General features: G+C 38.0%; 1 protein-coding gene across 4 annotated transcripts in view; it reads left to right on the top strand.

The window, feature by feature from the left end:
- The window catches only part of srgap2 (SLIT-ROBO Rho GTPase activating protein 2), a 105289-nt gene that overhangs the window by 34137 nt on the left and 46128 nt on the right, over window positions 1-25024 (top strand). For 2 of the 4 annotated variants that reach the window (XM_077203295.1, XM_077203293.1), the window contains exons 1-2: window positions 21846-22044; window positions 23773-23965. In XM_077203295.1, coding sequence (XP_077059410.1) covers window positions 21999-22044; window positions 23773-23965 — 239 coding nt within the window. In that variant the 5' untranslated portion in view covers window positions 21846-21998. Of the gene's footprint in view, window positions 1-21845; window positions 22045-23772; window positions 23966-25024 lie in introns of those variants that run through there. The other 2 variants (XM_077203294.1, XM_077203292.1) reach the window with 1 other exon arrangement.

Raw genomic sequence — 25024 nt, 5'->3', positions numbered from 1 at the left:
CTACATCAGATTGTGTCAATGGGGTCTCAGAGCTCATCCTGACTCCTGAGATCAAATTGTGTTTTGCACCACCTGGTTTAAGAGACCAGAAATGACTGCTTTATTGACCACTGGCTATCAGGTTACCCTGCTCACTGGCGATCACTTAAAAACAAACAAGAAGCCAAAGTGAGTATTTATTGATCGGACACAGAGCTGGTTAAACTGTTTGTGGTTGAATTGTGGGTAATAAATGTATTGGACATCTTGTATGCTGCCCACGTTATTGTTAAGGTCGTCAGATTAGAATGTGTCAGATATTACAATGATCTCTTGATGTTTTTCTCATACTTCTCACTCTGCTGGACATTTGAGCAGCTGGTCCTCCTAGGTCATAAATAGGATACTTCTGTTTGTAATGCTGGTTTTATCATTTGTCTTGGAAAACTGCTGTCAGCTGATAGGCTGCACACCTCGATGGTGCTCGGATGTTGTGTTGTGCACTTATACTTGACAGGATCAGATTGATATATCACACAAAAGCAGTCTCAAGTGATACGCTTTCTCGCTGGTTATCATCAGACTAGTCTGTGGTATGTTCAAAAATGGTATTTCAGGTTGCACTGCGCAGTCAGGTTTGGTGCAGTGCTGTCTCTCACTCTACCTGTGTCCTTTTTCTACTGAAGGAGAATCATTCACATACTCAAAATGCTACCTGACATCCGTGTATATTTAGAGTACAGGGAGTGTTGTCATGCCACTGCAAAATAAATTGAAATCCGGCATACATTTTTACTCTTGGCGCATTTTAAAGGTTATTTAGTTAAGATGTTTCTTGAAACTGTCTACAGTTTTGCTTGTCTATTCTTTTCAGTAAGTAACAGGAATTACTCAGATTGTGGCCCTCTATCAGTGTTTCTTCAAATTCACTGTTTATGTCCTGTGTTTGATTTTCCCATTTTATTTTTTGTAATATGCCAGTCAGATTAAAACTGTTTTGGAAACTTTTAAACAGGCCCAAATTTTTAATGATGTATCTTTTAATTTTTATTATATTGTATTTGATAAATATTTTTAATTTGATTATATTTTCTATTATATTTAATATTTATATCTATATTTATTGTCTGAAAATGATTTCAGGATGATACATTTTTAGAATTTTTTTGACTGTCACTCAGTTGTGATGACATTTCCACCACAACCAACAGATAAAAAAAATGTAAAAGACAAAATTTTCTGTAAAATATGCGACATGATGTGTAAAGAAAATCAAGGTAAAAATGGTTTGTGAGCAGACTGTGGGGATTCTGCAATTCTTGTGCTTCTAGACCTCACTGCTGCGTTCGATATAATTGATCACGCCATTCTCATCTCTCGCCTAGAGCACTGTGTAGGCATCCGAGACACAGCCCTACAGTGGTTCAGATCGTATCTATCAGAACGATTTTTTTCTGTAAAACTTGGTGCCTCCTCATCGTCTACCGCCCCCCTTTCATGTGGAGTTCCTCAAGGATCAGTTCTAGGGCCACTATTGTTCTCGTTGTACGTTCTCCCTCTCGGAAACATTTAAAAAAAAAACATGGTATTTAATACCATTTTTATGCGGATGACTCGCAGATATATTTACCCTTGAGACGAAACTCAAATAGTTCCTTGACCCCCCTACTTGAATATCTAAAGGATATTAAAGCCTGGATGTCTGTTAATTTTTTTAAATTAAACAGAGAAAAAACTGAGGTCATTGTGTTTGGACCAAGTCGGGTTTGTGGTTCCCCCCCACGTAGATCTTGGTTCCCTGCAGCAATATGTAAAACCTGTAGTCACCAATTTAGGCATCAAAATTGACAGTGATTTTAAACTTGATAAGCAGATAAACACGGTGGTTAAAACCAGTTTTTATCATATAAGGCTTTTATCTAAAATTAAACCTGTAGTATCTTTTGATCTTTTTGAGCGCCTAATTCATGCTTTTATTTCGACCAGATTGGACTATTGTAATGCAATTTACATCGGCTTGAACCAAACCTCCCTTTCACGCCTACAGTTGGTCCAAAATGAAGCTGCTCGTCTCTTAACAGGGACCCGGAAACACAAACATATTACCCCTATCTTGGGTTCACTTCACTGGCTCCCTGTACATTTTAGAATACATACAATTTAAGATTTTGATGTTTGTTTTTAAGTCAGTTAATGGGATGGCACTTCAGTACATCTCTGAGCTCTTGCATACCCATACCCCGTCAAGGTCGCTGAGGTCTGCTGATCAGCTGCGGCTGAACGTGCCCAGGACCAGGCTAAAGACCAGAGGCGACCGCTCTTTCTCAGCAGTTGCCCCCAAATTGTGGAATGATTTACCTCCACATATTAAAGTGGCACCCACCCTCCACACTTTTAAATCTCGTTTGAAAACATATTTTTATTCTCTGGCTTTTGTTTTACCATGAGAGCGGCTGTGGTCTTTGTTGTTGTTGTCATTGTTGATGTTATTTGTTTGTTGTTATTGTGTTGTTATTTTACTCTTATCTCTGTAAAGCACTTTTGGTAACCTTGCTGTTTGTCTAAATTGTGCTATACAAATAAAGTGGTGTGGTATGGTATTATATTTTTGTCAAGTTATACAAAAATATTATTTAACTGTGTATTTAGGATACATAAAATGCTAGCTATAAAATTAGACTTAACTATATACTGGAGTCGGGGTGTTTTACTCCAAGTTTACAGTGATTTCCATCACATTATTTCCAACCCAATGCTGTTATACACAACACATTATTTGAGATGTGGTGCATATGACACTGTAAAGGATTTACAGGACAAAATATGCTGAATTAGCCTAAATGATCTCGTAAGAGTTTAAAGTGTGTTTAATGAGAGTTTTTTTTTTAAAGAGACACGCATGTAGTATCTTAAGATTTTTTGCAGCATGCCTGATTAATTTCACAGCCTCTCTTCCCATCATGAGATCAGCCATGAAACTGATCTCACATATTGCTGTCTCTCTTCCCTGCTGTCTATCTGCTTCTGTGTTGACACATGGCTTATGTTTGCTCAGATGTGAGTCTCGGTTAATGCACAGTGGGACTGTGTTCTAGTGCATGTAAGCACACACAATATAATGCGCACACTTTTCTAACAGTTTCCTTTGGTCTGGAGGAATGTCTCTGTGGATACTATACCATGAAGTGTTGAGCGCAGGTAAAGCGCCGTTCACCTACACAATTCAACACTGTTCCCTCATACAAATACAGCATCTTGCTGGAATTCAGTGTATGCCACAGCTTTAGTGTGTGTGTGTGGTGTCCGCTTGGAGAACGGTAATTTAATAACCTCTTTATTTATGTAGCATTAAAAGTATGTGTGAATCTGAAGCCTTCTCGCCCCAGCTACTAAATCATCATTACGCCGACGTTGTGCTTTGAAATCTTAATGTGCTTTTTGACCGTGACTGAGGGACCATCTAATGCCCTCCTCAGCATTGTGATAGGTTAGAGAAATAACACTCCAAACCCACAAAGTTTCATATTACACACCTAGCCTCTGGCATGCACAAATGTGGCCACAATTAAGATGTTCACATACCGCTGATGTGTGCGGGTTTGCTAGCGCATGACTACCTGCAAGTTTAAAGTATAGAGAACGGTTCGATTTATCATCAGCTTTCAGACAGATCCAGTAGCCTATGTGTTTGTTTGTTGTTCTTTTTTTTTTATTACTGCCCCTGGTAAAAACTGCTGGGTAAGCGAAGTGTGCAGCTAAATCTTGGAATGGATGTCAGATTTTTTTTTTTGTGCGAACACAAAATGCCTTTGTGAAAAGTGTGTTTCCCCCTCCATAGTGTGTAGAATGTTTTAGTGAGATTGGTATTATAAAGTAGGGATGCAAATAATATCACCCATATTGGTCCCATTGTTTCATATCTTTTTTTTAATGGCCAGCGTTTTGTTGTTTTTATTTTATTTTATTTTACTAGTCTGTCTGTCTATTTGTCTGTCTGTCTGTCTGTCTGTCTGTTCATTTATCTGTCCGTCCATTTATAGCTCATTGGTTATAAGTATAACATGAAAATAATTATTGGCTTATAATATTCTCCGAATGTGAATATCCCCATCTGTATAATAAACTTTACTTGTATATTTATACCTTGACAAGCAGAATGTGAAATATGCATATAGGCCTAGTATATTTAGAAAACTAACTCTGACAAAACCTCCATGCAGGGACTTCCTCAAAAGTAAAATTATTCATAAATAAAGTAATATATTTTTTGGGATGGTTAGTATTCATCTGTAGTAGTTACAATAAAACAATAGAAGTATTAATCTGTATTTGTTAAACTCTGTTAGTTCATTACGAAAAAAAGAAGCACCATCTCTGGACTCGTACCTGGCACACAAAGGCTCAGCATACGTCAGCAGAACGCCGGCTAACCGTGGGCCCGGCAATACCCTGTGTGGGTGCGATAATGCAGCTATACAATGGGCAGACAATGGGCACCAGGCCGTTCTGTGCCCCGCTAATCTCATTTCTGCTTTCTAAGCAGCCAGTGCTATAGTCTCCTCCGAGGGAGGAGGGGGTGATCCGCCTGTCAGCTTACCTCACACGCCCGTAAACATCATCCCAAAGCTGTAAGGACATCAGCTCAGCCTGACTGCAGGTGGTCACCAGCCAGAATGCCTGGTTTAGTTCATTTGCTCAAGTTTGATTTTGAAGACAACATGTGTGTAGGAGATTATATGATGTCATATTTGTCCACTGGCAGCCCACAATATGGCAGATTTAAACACATCAAGCTCTATAATGTTGTTTTTGATCATTCATTAATGCATATTAGAGGCATTGTTGGCCTGTTTAAAGAGACTTTAAAGTGGTTCCATAGAGAGTTTTAAGATGCCTTTTCTCTATGAAAGCTTTGCGGCTATTATATCTTTAATCAGAATAGACATCTGAAAGGAGATTTGAGGAATGGAGAAATTTGCCTGTGCATGTGAAATTTTTCCATGGCAGTTTAGCCTTGTAATGTCTTTGAGACAGATGAAGGTATGTTAGATATTTATTTCTGTTTGATATTATTATCAAAAATAATAATGCTTGTCTTCGAACATACTTAAATATGCTGTTTACGTGTGTGTGTAAATAAATAAATAAATAAATATATATATAGACAGACAGACAGACAGACAAAAAAATCTATTTTTATTTAATATAATTATTATTTAGGCTATATATAAAGTATGTTATATACCTCTCTCACTTTCTCTTTCTCACTCACTTTCTGTTCTGATGATATGGTTGTATAGATCTTTATGATTGGAGGACAGGTGATGGTATCAGTGTCCCACCACACACTGGTGGTACGAAGCGGCTCAAGTGCCAGCTGTTATCTCCAGCATGGGAACGTGACATTCTGATAAGCTCCCCTCGTGTCCCTGCACCCTGTCTCCACACTCATTTATTTATCCATGCTCTCCGATCTGTGTCGTTCTCTTCTTTCTTTTACCGTCTTGTTCTTTTTACGCAGTCATAGGACTGGATAAGATGAAAATCTGCTGCATGCAAACATGGAACTGTAGAATGTCAATGTATGCCACTCTTGAATACTTAACACATGTGGTTCCACCTAGGGATGCAAATATACGAATATACAGTAGAACATGAAAATAAATATTGGCTTATTGGGATCGGCCAGAACGCGTTTGTGATGTTTAAACCAACCATAACATGTTCTTATTTCCAATACAAAGACTAATTTTTCGAAGAGGGTGACTGGAGATGTGACATTATAATTGGTGATATTGTCTATTTTTTTAGTCAGAATGATGCAGGCATACGCCGAACATACTCTCCAGGTCCTCTGTAGGAAGTGACACCCACAGAGGCCTTAATGAGGTCGGCTGTCTGTTGAGAAGAGCAAGATGTGCCCATCCTGTATCAATCTGTTGCCTTCTTTTCTTAATTTCTCTCTATCCATTTTTCTCGTTTGTAGCTGAATTGAGAAATACAACAAAAAGACCATAAAATGAATGTAGAATAAAGTATGCGGACAGCCTCATAGTACACCCATATGCGTTTTGTATCTATATGTTATTCATCAGAACATTAGCTGACAGCTGTATTCAATTTTGCCAGCAGCATATTTGTTTGCTGGCTCAGTTCTCTCTGTAAGTGACAGTGCACCCTGAAAATCCTCAGCCTGGTGTATTTATTATTTATTGTGGATGTGCCACCCACTGTTTGTCTAAGTCAAGCGTAAATCCTTGCTTTATTTTTACTGCATAACACAAGTGCAAATCCATTTCTTTCTGAAAAATATCCATGAAGGAACCTTAGTCCAATTACCCATTTCACACTGAGAATTTTGTTTAAATTACTAAGTTACACTTAGAAAAACAAATTTGAATTGTTATTTTTAGCACCAGAAACTTCCTGTCAAAGCTTGCTGGATTAATGCGCCCCCTCCAAAATCCCTGGACTGGCAGCAAAGCTGATTATTATGCGTTAGCCATTTGAAACACAGACTGTGACGGTGTCTAAGTTCATCGAGCCTCCTGGTGGAGTTTTGCAAATGCGTCTGTGTGTGTGAAGTGTTTGTACTGGTTTGCCTGAAGGTGGGAGTGAGAACTGTGTGGCTGCCCAATGCTCGGGGTGTTTTGTGTGAAAACCTTGTGTTTTTACTCCAGATCTCTGGCTATTTTCACGCTTCAATCTGTTAGCATCTTACCTGAGTACTTGCGAGATGTTGCCTGTAGGCCTACTGCTGAGGGGTTCAATAGAGCAATAGATAATTCTTGCAGATAATCACTGTATGTGAAATTTCAGATCTTCAAGCAGCTGTCATTGCAGACAAAGATTGGCTGAGGGTTTGTTTTTATTCCCTTAGCCAATAGAGAATAAAGTTCAGCTAGATTTTTACACTTTTGGATGAAAATATGAGTAGTGCTTGCTTGCATATGCAAAAGTCACCACCTTTAAGCTAGCGTTTTGTGGGTGATTGCCAGGGCTTTGCTATGCAATTGCATTGCATTGTATTGCAATTTTAGAGCATTGCTGTGTAGTTGCTTATTGGCTCAAGTAAAAATGTAAAAAAGCAGACGTTTAAGTTCTATTTATTAAGTTTTCAGCGATAAGAGGAATTTGACTAACATACTGACTAGCACCTCAGATAGGCCATTTCCTTCACACGCTCAACAGATATGATTGTGATTGGCTACAAAGCTCAAAGCTTGTAAACACAGGCTGTAAATAGAAACCTTTGATGCTCAGAGCATCTATCAGCGGGTACCGAATATACCCGGTACTCTGTAATACCGGTACTGGAGAAATGCTGGTCGAACTTTTTTTTTTTTAAGTATCGCCTGGTACCAGTAGTATCGGTACATCTGACAAACCTAGATCAAAAGTTAGCCTACTTAAATATAGAATTCATTCACATATCATGCATATATGTATCACCCTCTTTTGAGGTAAGTGCCTAACCAATTATTTTGGCAAATGTTAGCTTTTTCATCTTTTCTTCCCTCTCATTTTTTTTGTCTATAGACATTCATATTCAAACTGTGAAACCCCCTTAGCACTCTTTATGAGCAATACCCCAGTAATATCAATGCTTGTCTTGGCAATAATCCCCTCTGTACAGTCTGATACTCTCTAAGGATTTTTATTAGTTCATTATTAGATTTTCCGGCACCTTTTCAGTTCTAACCTGCCATGGTATTAGTTTGAGGGAGCCTCAGTATGCCATGCCTGTAATTCCTGGCCACGGTATCTGTCTTGCCAGATGGCTGGTTGGTTTTAGACGGAGCGATGCAGTACATGGCACACTGGAGAAAGGAGCAGGGGACCAGACTGCAGCACAGATGGCCGTGTCCGCTCATGGCATTGGGTCTGGGGAGGGCTGGTGAAGCTGGGTGAGGTAAGGAAGTGGCACCAGTGAAACAAGCCCTAAAGACTGACAGAAGGTCAACTCATTATTACAACCAAAAGCAGATCAACAGCTCATGTTTGCTCTTTAAGAGCAATTCTGTATGCATGTAGTATGAAACAGTCTGCTGGCTGTGATCAGATTGGCAAACCACCATACTACTACTATTTTTGCAGTTTCCTACCAAATTTTGTTGATTTTTTGTTGGTGTTGTTTGTTAATCAAACAAACCAATACTATTTTTAATATATATTTTAAATATTTTACTTAATATTTAAATATTTTATAAAAGCAAAACACTTCTATCTTTAGCTATTTAAACATTCGGTCAGAAATGTAGTTAGCAGTACGCTAGTATTCCATTCTTAACCTAAACACTGTTTCAATTATGATGGAAATTCTGTTTTCTCATTGGTTGATTGTCAGATGTGTGGAGCTGGTAAATTTGAACGTTTATTCTCATGGCAGGGGGAGATGGAAGGTTGGAAGCATTTCCTTTAATGATTTCATTGAAGATGGCCAGGGCTCACATGTGATCTCAGCCCTAATTGTTCTAAATAGGAAGGAAAAACACATTAGTGTTTTAAAGGTAGGATGGAGGAGGCTGGAAATGGGGAAAAGACGTAGTTAACCGGTTAAGACACTTTGATACAACCACCAGTTCTTCCAGCTATCCTGAAATGAAGATATGTCACAGGAACTAATAATTTTCTCTGACAACACAGGTAATCTGTAAAAATACAACCTTTTAGCCAAGTTAAGCAGGTTGAAGGGATATTTCACCATTAAATGAAAATTCTGTCATTATTTACTCAACTTGTCTCATGTCATTCCAGTAAATAATGACAGAATTTTCATTTTTTGGTGAACTGAACATTTAAGGTTTCATATTGTACAAGATCAACAAATGAGCCAAAATGTGTGGCCAGGACTTTGAAATCAAGTTTTTTACAGGTTAAGGCTAAAGAGCTGATTTCTTTCTGCGGTTTGCTTTGTTAACGCTTTGCTTTGGTCTTGGAGTCAGTCTATTGGAGAATCATCACTTTTTTCCCCATTCTTTACCATCAAATGAAAAAAACAACAATCCCCATTCAGTAGAGCCTACAGACTACAATGACATTAATCACATTCATTTTTCCATTGAATAACAATATTCTGATTCTGATGAAATAACAGGAGGGAAATAAATCTTATATAAATCTTATCTTATGTTCGATGGCACACGTTTCTCCCCTCTCATTCTCTGTCTATTAAGCAATCCATCATCTGCTGAGCTAATTGGCTCTGCTTCTCCTCCAGCGATGTCACAGATAGCAAAATGACTTTAATGAAAACTTGTGTAAGAAAATGTGGTTCAGTATGCTGATGCCACTCATCTAGCTGTGCTGTGTGATCTCAAAGCCTGTTTAGCTGTTAGCCCAACAGAAATGCTCAAATTAAAAGATGCACAAACCTGACTGAAACAGGGGTTTTAAGTTTTTTTGTTGCTTTTCAGGAGTCTATGATGCTCCGTTTGGTTATTTCATAACAGGAATGTTTAAAAAGTTAGGTTCAAAGTCAGATTTAAAAAAAGAAAGAAATGAAACCTTTTATTCATAAAGAATACATTACACTTATCAAAAATATCAGTAAAAACGTATTATTCATCCCATATAGTCAAGTCAAGTCACCTTTATTTATATAGCGCTTTTTACAACACTGATTGTATCAAAGCAGCTTCACAGTGATAACATGAAAATAATACAACAAAGTTTGTTTCTAGAAGAAAATTGCGTCTTCGTCCACCTTAAGTAAGGCAGATCAATAATATTGTTGAATATTAGATGTCCCCAACTAAGCAAACCACAAGCCAAGGCAACTGTGGAACCGAAACTCCATCAGGTGACAGAATGGAGGAAAAAAAACTTGGCAGAAACCAGGCTTAGTCGGGGGCCAGTTCTCCTCTGGCCAACGAACGAACAGTGTATGATTATGATTCAGGCAGCATTACAGGTCAGAAATCAGTATATCAGGTGTTATAGGAAGTTTCCCCGGTTCCGGCTGACCTAATCTAGGCAGCCTAATAATCATTTAACTGATTTGAATAATAGAAATGTATAATGTTCTATATGAATGCCAGTTAAAAGAGATTTGTTTTTAGTCTAGATTTAAACTGACAGAGTGTATCTGCTTCCCAGACAATGTCAGGAAGACTGTTCCAAAGTTTTGGTGCTAAATAGGCGCCTGCAGTTGATTTTGATAGTCTAGGTACAGTATTATCAATTGGCCAGAATTTTGAGATCGCAGTAGACGTGAAGGACTATAATGTGTTAAGAGCTTGCTCAAGTACTGGGGAGATAAACCATTTAGTGCTTTGTAAGTAGTCAGCAATATTTAAAAATGTATATTAGAGAGCCAATGCAGTTTTTGGCAGAACGGGGCTTACTTTCTGGTTCTGGTAAGAACTCTAGCTGCTGCATTTTGAACCAACTGGACTTTGTTTATTAACCCTCTGAGACCTAAGGGTATTTTTACAATAAATTTTTCGTCTGGTGTTATTCACTAAAAAAGCTTGTAAAACATCAACACTTTTGTGCACAGACAATTGACACACATCTTTTTTTTCAGGACAAATTGAACTTTCAGCTTATTTGTGTTTCATTGATGTCACCTGAATGTAAAATAAGTTATGGGACCACAAAGACAAATGAAAAAATAAATCGGAAATTGAATCACTCAAATATTTATTGAAATCACACACAAATAAATAAAAGCTAAGCAATTTTCCTCTGGAAAACAGTTTGTTCAAGTCTTTGGAGTCCTGGAGCACAGGAATGAACATTATAACTTGAACAGAACAAAAAATATTTACATTTTTCCAAAGGAAGTCCAGGCGTTTTGGGCCTCATGAAAATCACTGATGCCAAGCCTCAAAACAGTTCCTATCAGGAATCACACAGAGGGCCACATCACAGGCTTTGCCTTTCCAGGGGGTGGCCTGTTTCACCTGCCTTGTCTGTTTGCAGTTCACACATTGCCTTCTACCATAGGTGGCCTTCTTGCTTGCTTCAGTTTGTTCCGATGTTTGGACGGGTACATGGTTACTTTGTTGCTGGGTGGGAGGAACAGCAACTGTAACACCACAGAGTTGGGCTGTCAGCTCCTCCAGAAAAGCCCTGTGGGTCATGGGCTGTTGCTGCTTCTCTGCACAAACTTCCTTGTGAAGTAAAAAACTGCAGCAGCCGTCCATGACCTATTCCTGGCAGCTGCTGGGATGCTGCAGCAGAAGTGGAAGGGCCCTCCTCAGTGGAAGAATGGGAGCTTTCCTGTCTGGCTTGGGTGGGTTGGCTGGTGTCTTCATCATTATCACAACTGTAAAACAAATAAATAAAGCAAAATATTAGATCATACAAATTAGATCAATTACTGTTTTTGTATTTGATTTTTCACATAAGAATACAATGGCTGAGATTGCTACTGTACCCCCAACCCACCACAGCTATAATATGACCATTCACTTTCCAGCCAAAAGGTGTGACCGACCCCCCACTATTCTCTCCACAGGTAAAAGGTGTGACCAACCCCCCACTACAACATCCTTTGTTTGTATCTCTAGGTAAACTCAGACAAACAATGGCTGAGAGACAAAGTGTAATCCACAACTCTGTAACAAACATAAACAAATGAAATACTACTTTTACAGAACTTATTTTTACATATTTAGAAAATTTATATTTTATCATATTAGTTTTTTCTTCTTTTTTTATACTTTTTACAGTAAATAAACTCAGACATACAATGGTTGAGAGACAAAGAGTGTAATCTACAACTCTTACTACTCTGTAACACACACAGAAAAACGAAATACTACTTTTACATAACTTATTTTTCCATATTTAGAAAATGTATATTTTTTCATATTAGTTTTTGTTTATTTTTATACTTTTACAGTAAATAAATAAATGTAACTTACTCTTCAGCAGGGTCTAGACGATTCTGGTAATCAAGTTCCTCATCAGTCAAAAAGCTCTCTTCTCCAGAAAATCCATCATCCTCCATGGCATCAAAAAAGGCCAGTGCTTGATTTACATCCATGTTTCTCAATCTCTGAGGATCCATTATTCTCCGTGTTTCTCTGTGTATTATTCAAAACTCGCGTCTCTCTGTGCGTCTCTCTCTCTCTCTCCTCGAAACCACTGTGCCGTGCGTCTCTCTCTTTCCAAAATATCACCCTTGGTTCATGCGTAATGACGCACACCAACGTGGACGACGGATCAGCCTGTCATTGGTCAACAACCTCACGCAAAGCATCGCGAGATGTCCAAAATGGCAGCTTGCATCAAGCTAGCAGCAAATATGACGGAAAATTTATAAATTATGGACTTCAGAGATCAAAACTGGGATATACACATATGGATTTATTACTGAAACACTCTGAAAGGACGCACAAGTTCCAGGCTGGATAGAAAACCTTCTGAAAAGGCTAGAAAGACACCAAATACACCCCCGTGACGGCTAGCGTGTTAGCTTTCTGCTGCAAAAAACGGTAAGGAAATCGATCAATTTTTCATCAAATAATATCAATATTTATCGGAGGAGTCGTGTGGCGTCGTCGACGATGCCGTCGGTTTCAGAGGGTTAAGCGTGCAGGGCAACCACCCAGTAGAGATTTACAATAATCTAGCCTTCAGGTCATGAGCGCATTAACTAACTGTTCCGCATTTTTCATTGAAAGCATATGTCATAATTTAGATACATCTTTAAGATGGAAGAATGCGTTTTTTACAGATGCTAGAAACGTGGCTTTCAAATGAAAGATTGGTATCAAAGAGGACGCCCAGGTTCCTAACCGACGACGAAGACTTGACAGAGCAGCCATCAATTGTTAGATAGCATTCTGGGTTAATACGGTAGAGGTTTTTTGCCCAATAATTAGAAACTCTGTTTTTTTTTTCAGAATTAAGTAGTAGGAAATTACTAGTCATCCAAATTTTTATATCAGCTAAGCATTCCGTTAATTTTTGTGAACTGGTGCATTTCGTCGGGGTGCAAAGAAATATAGAGCTGAGTATCATCAGCATAACAGTGAAAACTAATTCCATGTTTCCTAATGATATCTCCCAAGGGTAGCATGTACAGAGTGAACTGCAACGGTCCTAGTACTGAGCCTTGTGGTACGCCATACTGAACTTTTGATCGATAGGACATCTCTTCATTTACTGCTACAAACTGATAACGGTCAGATATGTATGATTTGAACCATGCTAGTGCAATTCTACTAATGCCAACATAATTTTCAAGTCTATTCAAAAGAATGTTGTGGTCAATGGTATCAAATCCAGCACTAATATCTAGTAACTCTAATAGAGAGATACAACCACGATCGGATGATAAGAGCAAATCATTTGTAACTCGAATGAGAGCATTCTCAGTACTATAGTACGGTCTAAATCCTGACTGGAAATCCTCCCAGATACCATTTCTTTCTAAAAAGGAACGTAGTTGTGTGGATACTGCCTTTTCTATTCATTTTTACAGAAAAGGTAGATTCGAGATTGGCCTGTAGTTGACTAATTCTCTAGGATCAAGTTATGTTTTTTTATAAGAGGTTTAATAATATTATTAATATAGAAAAAAATAGAAAAAATGTCTTCATTATATTTAATAAAAATGTGATATCTTGCTCCACCTCTGATTTGACTTTTAGTGTCAGTGTATACCGAAAACCAAACTGCTATTTTCCATTGTTTTCTGCTGCTGTTGTAGGTATGCAGCCTTCCTAAAAGTATACCAGTAGTTAATGCAATACTTTAGTGAAGGTCAACATTAATGTAACTAAAGTTGCAGCAATAATAGCAAATAATGATAGATTTTGAAAAGCAGTTTAAGCATTGGCATTGGTCAAAATACACCTGAGGATGAGCTTGACCAAAAGCCTCCACGTTATGATCAAATAGCCTCCTCAATGTGGATACAAGTTGCTTTTAGAATGGAACACCCACTTTTACATTCTAATCAATTCCAATAGCACTGAATCCAATTGTCCCAGAAGCTCACTATTTTGTCTTTGTTTGAGTGTCCTGTTCCATGCATTGCAAATGCCGTTTAAGTTGTTTTCAACTTTGAAAGCAGTCTCAATGAGCCAGTTGAGCACGAGCTGTTTAACGACCCTGATGACTGTTCAATAGTTCGTTCTTCAGCAGCCGCTGTTTGTAAATGGACTGCTGAAAGTGTTAACCAAACCATGTGCCAATTGTTAATTGGAGAAGTTCAGCCACAGTCCCTTGCATTAGATCATAAAAACCAATGTTGCATGAATGAAGACAGCGAGACTGAAGGAATTTCAACCTTGAGAAAGTTTGTGGAAGGCATCGTCGCTGGCTCTGCACTAGCTTGTAGTTGGAGTAACGGTTGACTCCTGTTTTTTTAACAGCCAAAGAATTTCCCGTCCACTCATGCCCAGAGCAAGTCTGGCCTAAGGCCTCAGTAAACAAGACTAGACTAGGAAATGGAATCTGCTAGTTTTGATAACAAAGTTCTTCTTTTTAGCCATCTTTGTCTGTTTCACTCACTCACTTCCTCTTTCTTCATGTAGTATAACATGACCTACTGAGCGATTCTGGGATGAGCCGTAGAAGTCTGATGTAAGTTAACATACTAGTAGTCCAGTATAGTTCTAGTACAGAGCTGGGCTTTATGGGAGGAATTCTACCCCGCTGGGCGTACTCCCCTTTGGTCCATTCCTGACAAAACTTACTGGGCTAGAAGAACCACCCTCTGTCCCCCAGATGTTTTCAATGGAGCTTTTGTGGAATGCCCTGAACCTGTGCCATCAAATGATGAACTGATCTCTTTAGGTACTCTGCAAACTGGCAGCTTAAAATGATAATTCACCGAAAAATGTCATTATTTACTTCTTAATTACTTCTTTCTTTCCCTTGTGGAACACTAAAGGAGAACATTTGTAGAAAATCAAGTTATTTTCAATACAGTGAAAGTGAATGGGGATGTCAAGCTTTAAAAGGAGAAAAAGTACCATAAAAGTAGCATATTTCATTAGAGTAATAGCAATGTCAGATTGCTGAGTTAATCATTCCTTTGATTTGGATCTTTTCAGTAAATCATTTGTCTAGATCATGAAACCAGAATGATTGGTTCACAAATTGGACTGTTCTGGTTCTCAAGTTCAACTCATTTACTCATTAATTTGGTTGCAGAAGTTAACATAATCAGGAAGTAAAGATCATCAGTGGATAACGACCTAAATTTCATCTTTAAATATTGCGCACAATGGAGCAATTTTATGGAATTTATATATGTTGTTCTAGGGCATGGGTGTCCAATCCTGCTCCTGTTGGGCAACTATCCTGCAGAGTGTAGCTCTGCCCCAACACACTTTCCTGTAAGTTTATAGTATTCATAAAGATCTTAAATACCAGGTTCAGGAAATTTAATTAAACATAGAGATGAGTGCTTTCAAGTCTTCCTGGAAAGTTTGTGTTTACGAGGTAGTGATCAGCAAAATTACATATTTCAAAGTTTTTTCCTTGAAAAAAGTCATTATGCCATAAAATAGCTTAAATGAATTTAGTATACGCGGTTATAGGAATATGCAAATTAGCCCCGCTCCCACTCACTCAAGGAGATATCCACTCGTTGACGATCACACGGTTGACGTAATTGGTTACAAGGTAGTTTGTGACGTCAGAAACACCAGAGATTTCAAACCACGTTTTTGAGACTGTCTTTGTTTCACTGCAGTTTTAAGGTGAAAATACTCAGCAATGGTGTTGACTGATGAATTTATACGGTTTGTCTTAAAGCAAATTAAAAACATCACATAGACATATAAACAACATTAAAAGCTTGATTTTCACCACAGGGGTCTTTAACTCTACTTCTACAAAATGACGAATAAAGAATGTGAAACAGTTTTTTTTGTTTTGTTTTTTTGTTGCTTTTATATGTTTGCATTTAATTTATGAAGGTTCTGAATCAAAATGTTTTCTGTATCATAATTGTACAATGTCACTTTTGCTCATGGGACTTTGCTAGTTTGATTGTAAATGGAAAACAAATGGAATTATTTCATTAGCCTAATTTCAACAAATTTACTGTCAGAACAGATGCTACATCCATTGTGTCCACCATCTTGTTTATGGTTTCCATTATTCCTGTTCTGAATGTTTTTCGAGAGACAGAATCCTGTTAAATATGTGTGCATGTGTGAATTCTCCTTGTTTTGTACGGATGAGTAGGTGACAACAGTTTTTCCACCCCATCGGCTCTCGTGGAGTAACGTCAGCTGTGTAGATGGAGCCTTTTCCCAATAGTCTATCCTCAAGGAAAACCCACGCTGTGTTTCCTGATCCACACTGAAATAGGCTAGCCGGGGAGGAGGAAATATGGGTCGCCATCATAAAGCAATTATCTCCTTTAAATGTTTTAATGATTAATCAAGGGAGTTCAGCGAGAGGTTTTGATTTTCAATCTCCTGTCCCTTACCATTCATATACAACGTGGTTTCCACAGTAACAGTTTTGATTATGGAAATATAATGTTAAATATAAAGGCTATGATAATGTTCTGTCAGCTTGAGTTTATTTTTGAACCTGATGTCACACACATACACACAATCACACACTTCATCCTTCTTTTGTTTCACCAAGGAGATGTTTATTTAGTCCTGACAGCTGCTCTCTAATGGAATCGTGTCCCTTTTTATCTATTCATTCTGATGTTCATTGGTGTAGTCTCTGCTGGTGTGTCAATGTGGTGACATTCATGTGCCTTTCTCTCTTTTTCCACTTCTTTTGTCTCCTTGCACACAATTAGAGTCATGGAACAAGATCCTTGAAATGGTCTTCACAGAGCAACTAATCATCAATTAATCTCTCCTTCATCAGTATAGTGAAAGCATATAATGGTCCCATAATGCTCTATAAGTAGCATTCAGTCATTGAATTTGTTAATTTGAAGCATACCAGAGTAATTTTCCTCCTCATCCTTCTCCTCCTCCTTCTTTCTATTTCCTGATTTTGTGTCATCATCATCACACTGATGTATCCAATCATTATGTCTCTTCAAGTATTTAAAGACCCCATGAATTGGCTTAACAAGCGCTATTTTTTCAGCCCTTTTGTTAATATATCATAATTTCCTAATGAAACAGAAAGTAGGTGTAGGACATAAAGGCTTTAAATCAGTAGGCTTTTTTTGCAATGATACTTTCTGTTGGTAGTCAGAAGTTGGTGGTATTAAGGGAAGGAATGGGTTTTGTTACATCTTTTTTATTTTGATTTGGCTTTAATTTACAAGATTTGATTTGATTTTGATTCATTTAATTTCAGTTATAATGTTAATTTTCACATTAGCAAAATTTTGTGGGCAAAAAAAAAAGGTCCATTATCTGTTGTCAATAGTGTAACTCTAGTGTTTGAAGCACAGTTCCTACAAGTCACTTTCAAACCAAGCAGCTTTCTTTTGGTCAGTGTGGGGAATCCATGTGACTAACTTAAACTCATTGGAAAATCTTCGGGAGGAAATCTTTCACCCTCACAAGAAATTCCTGATTGTGTGGATTCCTGTTGAAATTACTGGATTTTTTAAGACTCATTTCTGGAATCAGACCACACTTTTCATGCTGTATGTTTTTTCATAAATGGTTAAATTATTTATTCATACACCATTATTATTATTATCATTATTACTATTTTAAATTCACATGCTCTTGTAATATTTAATCAAAATAACTTCCTCCTCTCTTGCAACGACAATTCGTCTCTGAAGATGTGTTTATTGGTGTGAGGGCGAGACAACCTGTCACAAGATCACAGCAATAGCTAACGATCCAGCAATCCAATCAATTCCCAATAAACAAAATAATTTCCAGCCCTACATTTTATTTTATTTTTGGAGAATCCATTTACTTGTAAATATGTCACAATAGGGAAGTCCAAATCCAAAAAACTAAACATTTTCATGTCAAGGGGCTTTAAAAAGGTTGAGAAATTCAGCATGCAATGAGGGAAAGGTTGGTTAGTGGGTGAAGCAAACACCCCCCCAATTTCCTGTTCTCTCCTTCCTTCAACGAAGACTGCATCTTTTATTTGAGGATTAGGTTTGGCATGTCTGGAACTAATAGAGTCCACCCTGCTGAAATGTGTTATAAAATGATGGATGGACCAAAATGAGGACCCAAGGGACTCTACTGCATGTGACTGGAAGTGATTTTCCTCAATGTTCACTGTAGTTTTGGGCTCTCAGTTGGCCTCAAACTTTAGCTCAGGTGCAGGGCCTCATCCCAGCCAGCTGTTCTTCCCATTCTCCCAAGAGTTTTAGACCAATTCCTCTTGCATTGTGGAGCTGGATCCTTGTTCTCTCTTCCTTTATAGCTGGCTGCACAAAGTGACTTCCTGTCATCTCCCTTCTGCTTCCTGTTTGCTCTGATGAATGGATGGTTTCCTTCAAGCTGCCTTCAGTGACGCAAGTAGTGTACACTATCCAACCCGTCTCCTGGAAACAACTGGTCCCTTTCAGATTTGCCTCTTTTTTTTATTTTTTTTATTGTATCCCATAAAAGTTACAGAGACAATAGCACTGCTCTGAGCTGCACAATGCTCTTTTTCACCAACGCACAAATGTGTGTATCTTTCTTGCTATCTTATCACATCTCAGCAGTGATACAAATGCTAATATAATTTGTTGGCCAAATCCTAGCTTACTTGTTTTATATAAAAATTATCTATCTAATGAAAATTAATTAATTTAAAATGAATTTTAATGTAGAATAAGTCTAAATACTTCAAGCCACTATATTTAGCGCCATGTGAGAAGAAAATGATCTGTAAAGTTTGATTGAGAACACAACATCCTGTGCCTAACATTTCTTCATCATTAGAGCTTGATCTACATGCTTTTCTTGGACTCCGTATTTTACGATACGATATTTTCCGAAGGAATATCCACCTAGGGGCTTTGTTAGAGAAGGCTGATATTACATCAAACTGTACATGCAGTTTGATTTTTCTGTCTGGTAAGAGTTTTTCAGGAATATCTTTCCAAGTGATTTTTTTAATTTTGGGGTGATTTTTCAGAAACAGAAAGAGTCTGTCATCATTTACTCACCCTTATGTTGTTCCAAACCTGTGTGATTTTTCTTTTGTAGAACACAAAAGAAGATATTTTGAAAACATTTAAAAAAAATTTCCATACAGTTGAAAGCCAATGGCTGACAATCCACTGACTTTCATTGTATGATGACTTTTCATTGTAAACATGAGTAAATGATGACACATTTTAAAAGTTTGGATGAACTATCCAAAAAAACAGATTGAAACATGTTGATGTTTGTTGTCTGCAGTGATATAAACTGCGGGAAGGGAGAGCACAGGAGAAGGAGTTTACTTTACCTAGATGTCTTTAATTTATGATTTTCTGAATGTGTCAGAGTGTTTGCCTGCCGGTGAATCCCTAAGACATCTACCTACCAACTGCGTGAGGATGACTAATGGCAAAACAACAGACTTCCTGGGCTGTTTGTGTGTTGGTTTCACATGCACAATACTTTTAACCCCTCTTGTGCTCTCTGTTAGTGTTGTCCTCAAGCTCTTTGAGGTTTCAGAGTGGCACTATAAACACTAATCTCGTCTGCTTAGTCACCATGGCACCCCAGCGTTCACGAACTTCAAGCGTGGCCTCTGTTTTTGAGGACAGCAGTCTTGCCGTCTACCTCCTGGTGATTTCTATCACTTTGCTTTTAAAACTCTGGCGACAAGCCTGGAGTTTGGAGCCCTTAGCCAGGGCTTGTAATGAGATATGACAGATTTGGGGTGGGGTTTTTAGGGGAGCCGGCTGAGATGCTCTCAGGGAAATGAGCAAAGTGACAGCTGGGATGAGGAGGGGAGGAGGATTGATTTGGCCTTGAAGAGACAGCACCATTAGATTACAGACCCCCGATGTGCATGGCTACTCTTGACATCAAACCATAGTCCTTAGAAGTTCAGATAATTTGGATAGCATTTTTCATAATATATGGGTCATCAACGTGCAGTATTTGTCTTCCCAAGATTATCTTTCAGTTCTTTATCCAGTGCCAGCTTCGGTCAATCTGTTTTGCTCACTCCCGCCCTTCCTATTAGTTAGAGGCAGTATAATCAATAATGCATGGCTGTGTAATACCCTGACTGAGCAGATATCTCAGCAGGTAGCTGTGATGATTGTTGTTCGGGGACCAGCAGGTATTACTCAACACTGTGTTTGGTTCTGTCTCATAATGAAGGTCCCAGCCAGCGTTTTGCTGCGTGCTCGCCAACAGCTGTCTCGCAAAGACTGCCATGTAGCCATGAAATTAGATCATTATATGCTTGTTCAGCAAATGCTCACTCAAGGAGGCGGGGTCATTGCTGTCTGATTACTCTTAGTTCGTTTAATCTTTTGTGTCTCTTTAATGTTTATGATATGCTCACCTAACTTCTCAAGCAAACAGGTCATTTGAATCAAGGTCAATTGTCCTTGTTTGTTGATTCAGAGTGAAAAAGTTCTATCTATCTGGCAATATAATCTATCATTACAAATTTTAAATGATAAATCCATTAGGCCTATATAAATTATAATTTAAATGTGTATGTTTCTGGCCCAGGGACTACAGGTAGCCTAAGTGAATGTTTGAGGGACATACTGTACTTGGAATTTTTTTTTTTTAATTAATAATTCATAGTGTGCAACAAAATTGTTAAGTCAGCCTGTGGGAGGTGGATATGGAGCTAGAGAGTTTTTGAGTACAATATTTTCAGCTTTTCAAGGATCTATGTTACTGAGTATATGTTTGTTCTTTTCACTCCAGGCATTTTAAAGGTTTTTCTAGTATAGATGCAGAAAAGCAGGATGGCCTGAGAAATGGTAGCACAGTGTTTCTCAGACTTAGGAAACATTTTATGAGCTTCAGAGACAAATGTAGAACATCTGACTTGAGTTTCCCTGTGAGTGTGGTTAGATTATACTCTTCCTGCTGTTGATGACAGTGATGATGGTGTTTACTGCTCTTCCTAGATCTCTATACAAGTGATATACGAGTGAATATCACTTACATTTCAACTGATTCTGAGTTAATTAGTCATGGTGCTTGTTCTAGCTTGTATTGCATTTAGCACACACAGTTCCGATTATGCTTTTATATTACTGTTTTTCTTTTCCAGTGGAGTCTTGCTTAATGTGCTGTCATTAGATCTATTCCTCGGTTTCTTTCCTTAGCCCAGCACAGCCCTGTTGGCTTCATGCCATTCACCTAACCAGTCACCTAAGGGCTGAAAGACTTGACACCTAAGAGGGTTTGGTTTACACATAGACATGAATGAACACATATACAGCCACAAGAACATCGGTATCACTCCACCAGTGTGATCTAGACACTTAAATCAACTTTTTAAAATGCCACAAATGTGCTTGTCTGCACTACATGTGTAGATAAATGCTAATGTTATCATACTCTTCTCCATTTGGTTATCATTTGTTGAGTTACTGCTACCATGATCAATAGAAAATGTAAAATAATTAATATGATATAATCCTGATTGCTGAAATAGTATTTAGAAAACCCCTGGTTATTGTCTCAATAAAAAAGCAGCAATGAGCTCATAATTGAAATATTACGCCCATGAATGGCCTGACTGCTTTATTGACCATGTTTTGTCTGTGCGTGTTTGGAGAGGATCTGTCTTTTGCTAAAATTACAGGGCTCCTTTTGAGAGCTGAGACGTTACAATGTGGCACTGACTCATTTCACATCATCTTAAATTATACAGAGGGCAGAAAATTGCACGTGTCAGAGGTATTGACACATATTGGCATGTCAGAATAGGGCTTAAGGGCTGTCTTGTGATATAGTCATGTAAAAATCATCACAATGAGAAGTAGGAAAAGCCCACTTTGTCGAACTTTGTTGTGTTTGACTTGACTGAGACACAGAGGCTGTGGAAATCCCACTTCTGTGTGATGTCAGAGTGAAAGTGTGCTGTCAGCGCAAAAGCACAATAGAGTCGGGACAGTTGGGTATCATAGCCCTGGGACTGTCACACCTAGCTGGTCTCCTCTCTTCTCCGGGCTGGAAAATTTAGAACATATGGAGGCAAAAGTCATCCGATTTCTCTACAGCAGGAAATGCAAAGGTACTGTTGGTTCTCTGACCTTTTCAGTGTGTTTTCTTGTCACTCTAAACACTGGTTTGACAGCTTACGCAAGACTTGGCATCAGTACATCAAATGAAATGTGATCCCGCGGCTGTAAACAATGAAATATAGGTGCTAGTTTATAGTCTTCCCTGTTTGGATAAAGGATTCTACATTGTTTTGAATAGTTTACCTGCTGTATGGCAGAACTTGCTTCTAAACTAAGAGCAATGGTATTATGTTTTTTTTAATTGGAGCTTTGGTATACAGGACAAGTATCCATAGTTCCAGAGTTCCCAAGAGCTCACGTAAACATCATAATTCAATATTTCATTAGGCGGTCGGGATTGACCGGGGTAAATTAATTTGGAGCCATGCTTGAGTGCTCGGCGGATGTTGGACATGGAGAAAGAGAGACAGAGTGAGAGAGGCAAAGGAAATGAAAAGTGATAAGCTTGGATAAACTATCTGAAGTTGTTTGTGTGTGTGTGTGTGTGTGTGTGTGTGTGTGTGTGTGCGCGCGCGTGCGTTTGATGAACCTCTGTAAAGAGATCTCTTGATCCCATGTTTTATTCTCCAGTCTCTCGAGAAGCGTTTTAGTGTTAAAGTTTAGAATGTACTTAATTTAGCCTATTCTTTATAATGTTCGTTTTTTTACATAGAAGGTTGAAATGTCTCTAAGCTATTTTTGACTTTGTTTTGAGGAACTAGGTTAGAGCAGCATAGACTAGATTGTGAAATGTGGGTGAAAGATTTTTTTTTCTTCCTGAATCCGAGTATGATCATGTTTTAGATGATTTAGTAAGCAGTCCCAAATGAAATATGCACATGCTTTTTTGCATTTCAATTGAGTTTTCATTGCATAGTTATGGTAAAAAACAAGTTTTGAATTTGTAACATTTGCAGTGTCCAAAAAGAACTTGCGTCCATAAAGGGTGTTTCCTTTTTTTGTGTGTGCGTTTTATAAAGAAATGCATGTTCTCTATTACAAAGATAAAGTTAATTACAGCAAAAACACGATTTTGTTCATGCATTGAGTATCATTTTGGTGGCTTAATGCGAGGAATATTCCACATGTGTTTCCACATGGAGTTTTAAAGAAAAAATAAACAACTTGAAGCATCCTAGATTCATTTATAATGACCAAATGTCCTTAGGATAAAGACGCACAAGTCACATGATCACGTAGGGTCCATTCTAAAAGTCTATCTTTGACACTGTTTGCAAATATTTGAGCTTGAGTACAATACCATTTAAAAGCCTGTGGTCAGTAATATTTTTAAAAGAAATGTATACTTTTATTCGGCAATTGATCTAAAGTAAATGACAGTAAATGAGTATCCTGAAAAGATGTAACAAAAATATGACTCGAGCACCAAAAATCAGCATATTAGAATGATTCCTGAAGGATTATGTGACACTGAAGACTGAAGTAATGACTGCGGAAAATCCAGTTTTGCCATCACAGGATTAAATTACTTTTAAAATATATGAGAATAGATAACAGTTATTGTAAATTGGAAAAATATTTCCCAATTTTACTGTTTAAATAAATCCAGCCGTGGTGAACTTAAAAGACTAAAAACATTAAAAGAATTTAGATATAATGCAATTTTCATAATTTTTACAGAATTAACAAATAATATTAAGCACCTTTATGCATAACCAGATTGTGAAATACTGCAATAACTCTGCATCTTCTTTTTATTCTTCTTCTCTGATTGGCAGAGATCCGAGCCCAGTTGGTGGAGCAGCTTAAGTGTTTGGACCAGCAATGTGAGATCCGTGTGCAACTCCTGCAGGACCTGCAGGACTTCTTCCGCAAGAAGGCAGAGATCGAGATGGACTACTCCCGCAACCTAGAGAAACTAGCAGAGAGGTTCCTGGCCAAGACGCGCTACACAAAGGACCCTCAATTTAAGTAAGAGAACATTTGACGTTGTTGTTTTTGTTGTTTTTGCTGATAAATCATAGTCTGAAGATCCATGCCGTTACCTGTGTGCTGTTTGTTTATGCAGGCTTTTTTTCCTCTCTCTCTCTCACACACACACACACACACACACACACACACACACACACACACACACACACACACACACACACACACACACACACACACACACACACACACACTTCTTATTACATAAGAGCTGTTTTGTAGTGATAGTCGAGACTGTTGAGTAAACTCTCATCAGTGTCATGTGATATTCAGTCAACAATTCATTTTGTGCTTTTTGAAGATAAATTCTTTAAAATCTTCCGTAACCACTCATATTTTAGTGTGTAGGTTTAAACAGAGTCTCCTTGTTTGTCAGGATGATGATGAACCAGCTTCACACCATGTAAATACAGTAAGTCTTTTGAGGCTTTCACAAGACCCTGCTGTTATATAAGAGGCTTGTCTCAGATCTCTGATTAGATAGCAGTGGGGATTTTGATCGTGGAATAAAGTCAAGTATTTTCTTGGAAGTCCTTGGTTCTGTTCCAGTGACCCATATTTAATCCTGATACTGTATTGGTTAGAGTTATTATGAAACAACTGGTGTAACGTTAAGAAAAGCAAGTAAAGTGGAGCATTAATGTTTTTACTTAAGATATAAATGTTTATATTATAGTGTCTGATTGACAATATTAGCTTATAATCTAATTTTGTTGTAATGTGTGAAACAAAACAGTTGCCTTTATATTATTTTCATACTTAGAGCTTGAGTTTGAACAGGTTTACCAGGGTTTTTATAGCTCGTTTGTGTAGAAGCCCAAGTGGCATTATGCTTAAGACCTGGCATTAAATGAATGAAGGTTTCCCTAATACCAGCTAGCGAGCTATGAGAATGATGCAGTCTCACAGCAGTCGTTATCACAGGATATGCTGCGGAAGCGCCTATTAATCAGTTTTATATACTGTCTAAACGGATCTCTGTGGTCAGAAGCTTGGATCCTGTTAGATTCAGTTTGATCTTGTGAAGATGGTAACCTAATC

Source organism: Siphateles boraxobius, unplaced genomic scaffold, assembly GCF_051911475.1.
Source record: "Siphateles boraxobius isolate OS27281-9 unplaced genomic scaffold, OSU_SipBor_1 5, whole genome shotgun sequence".
NCBI classification, from domain to species: Eukaryota; Metazoa; Chordata; class Actinopteri; order Cypriniformes; family Leuciscidae; genus Siphateles; species Siphateles boraxobius.
Note: the sequence above shows the minus strand (reverse complement) of the source record. Positions and strands in the feature narration are given on the sequence as shown.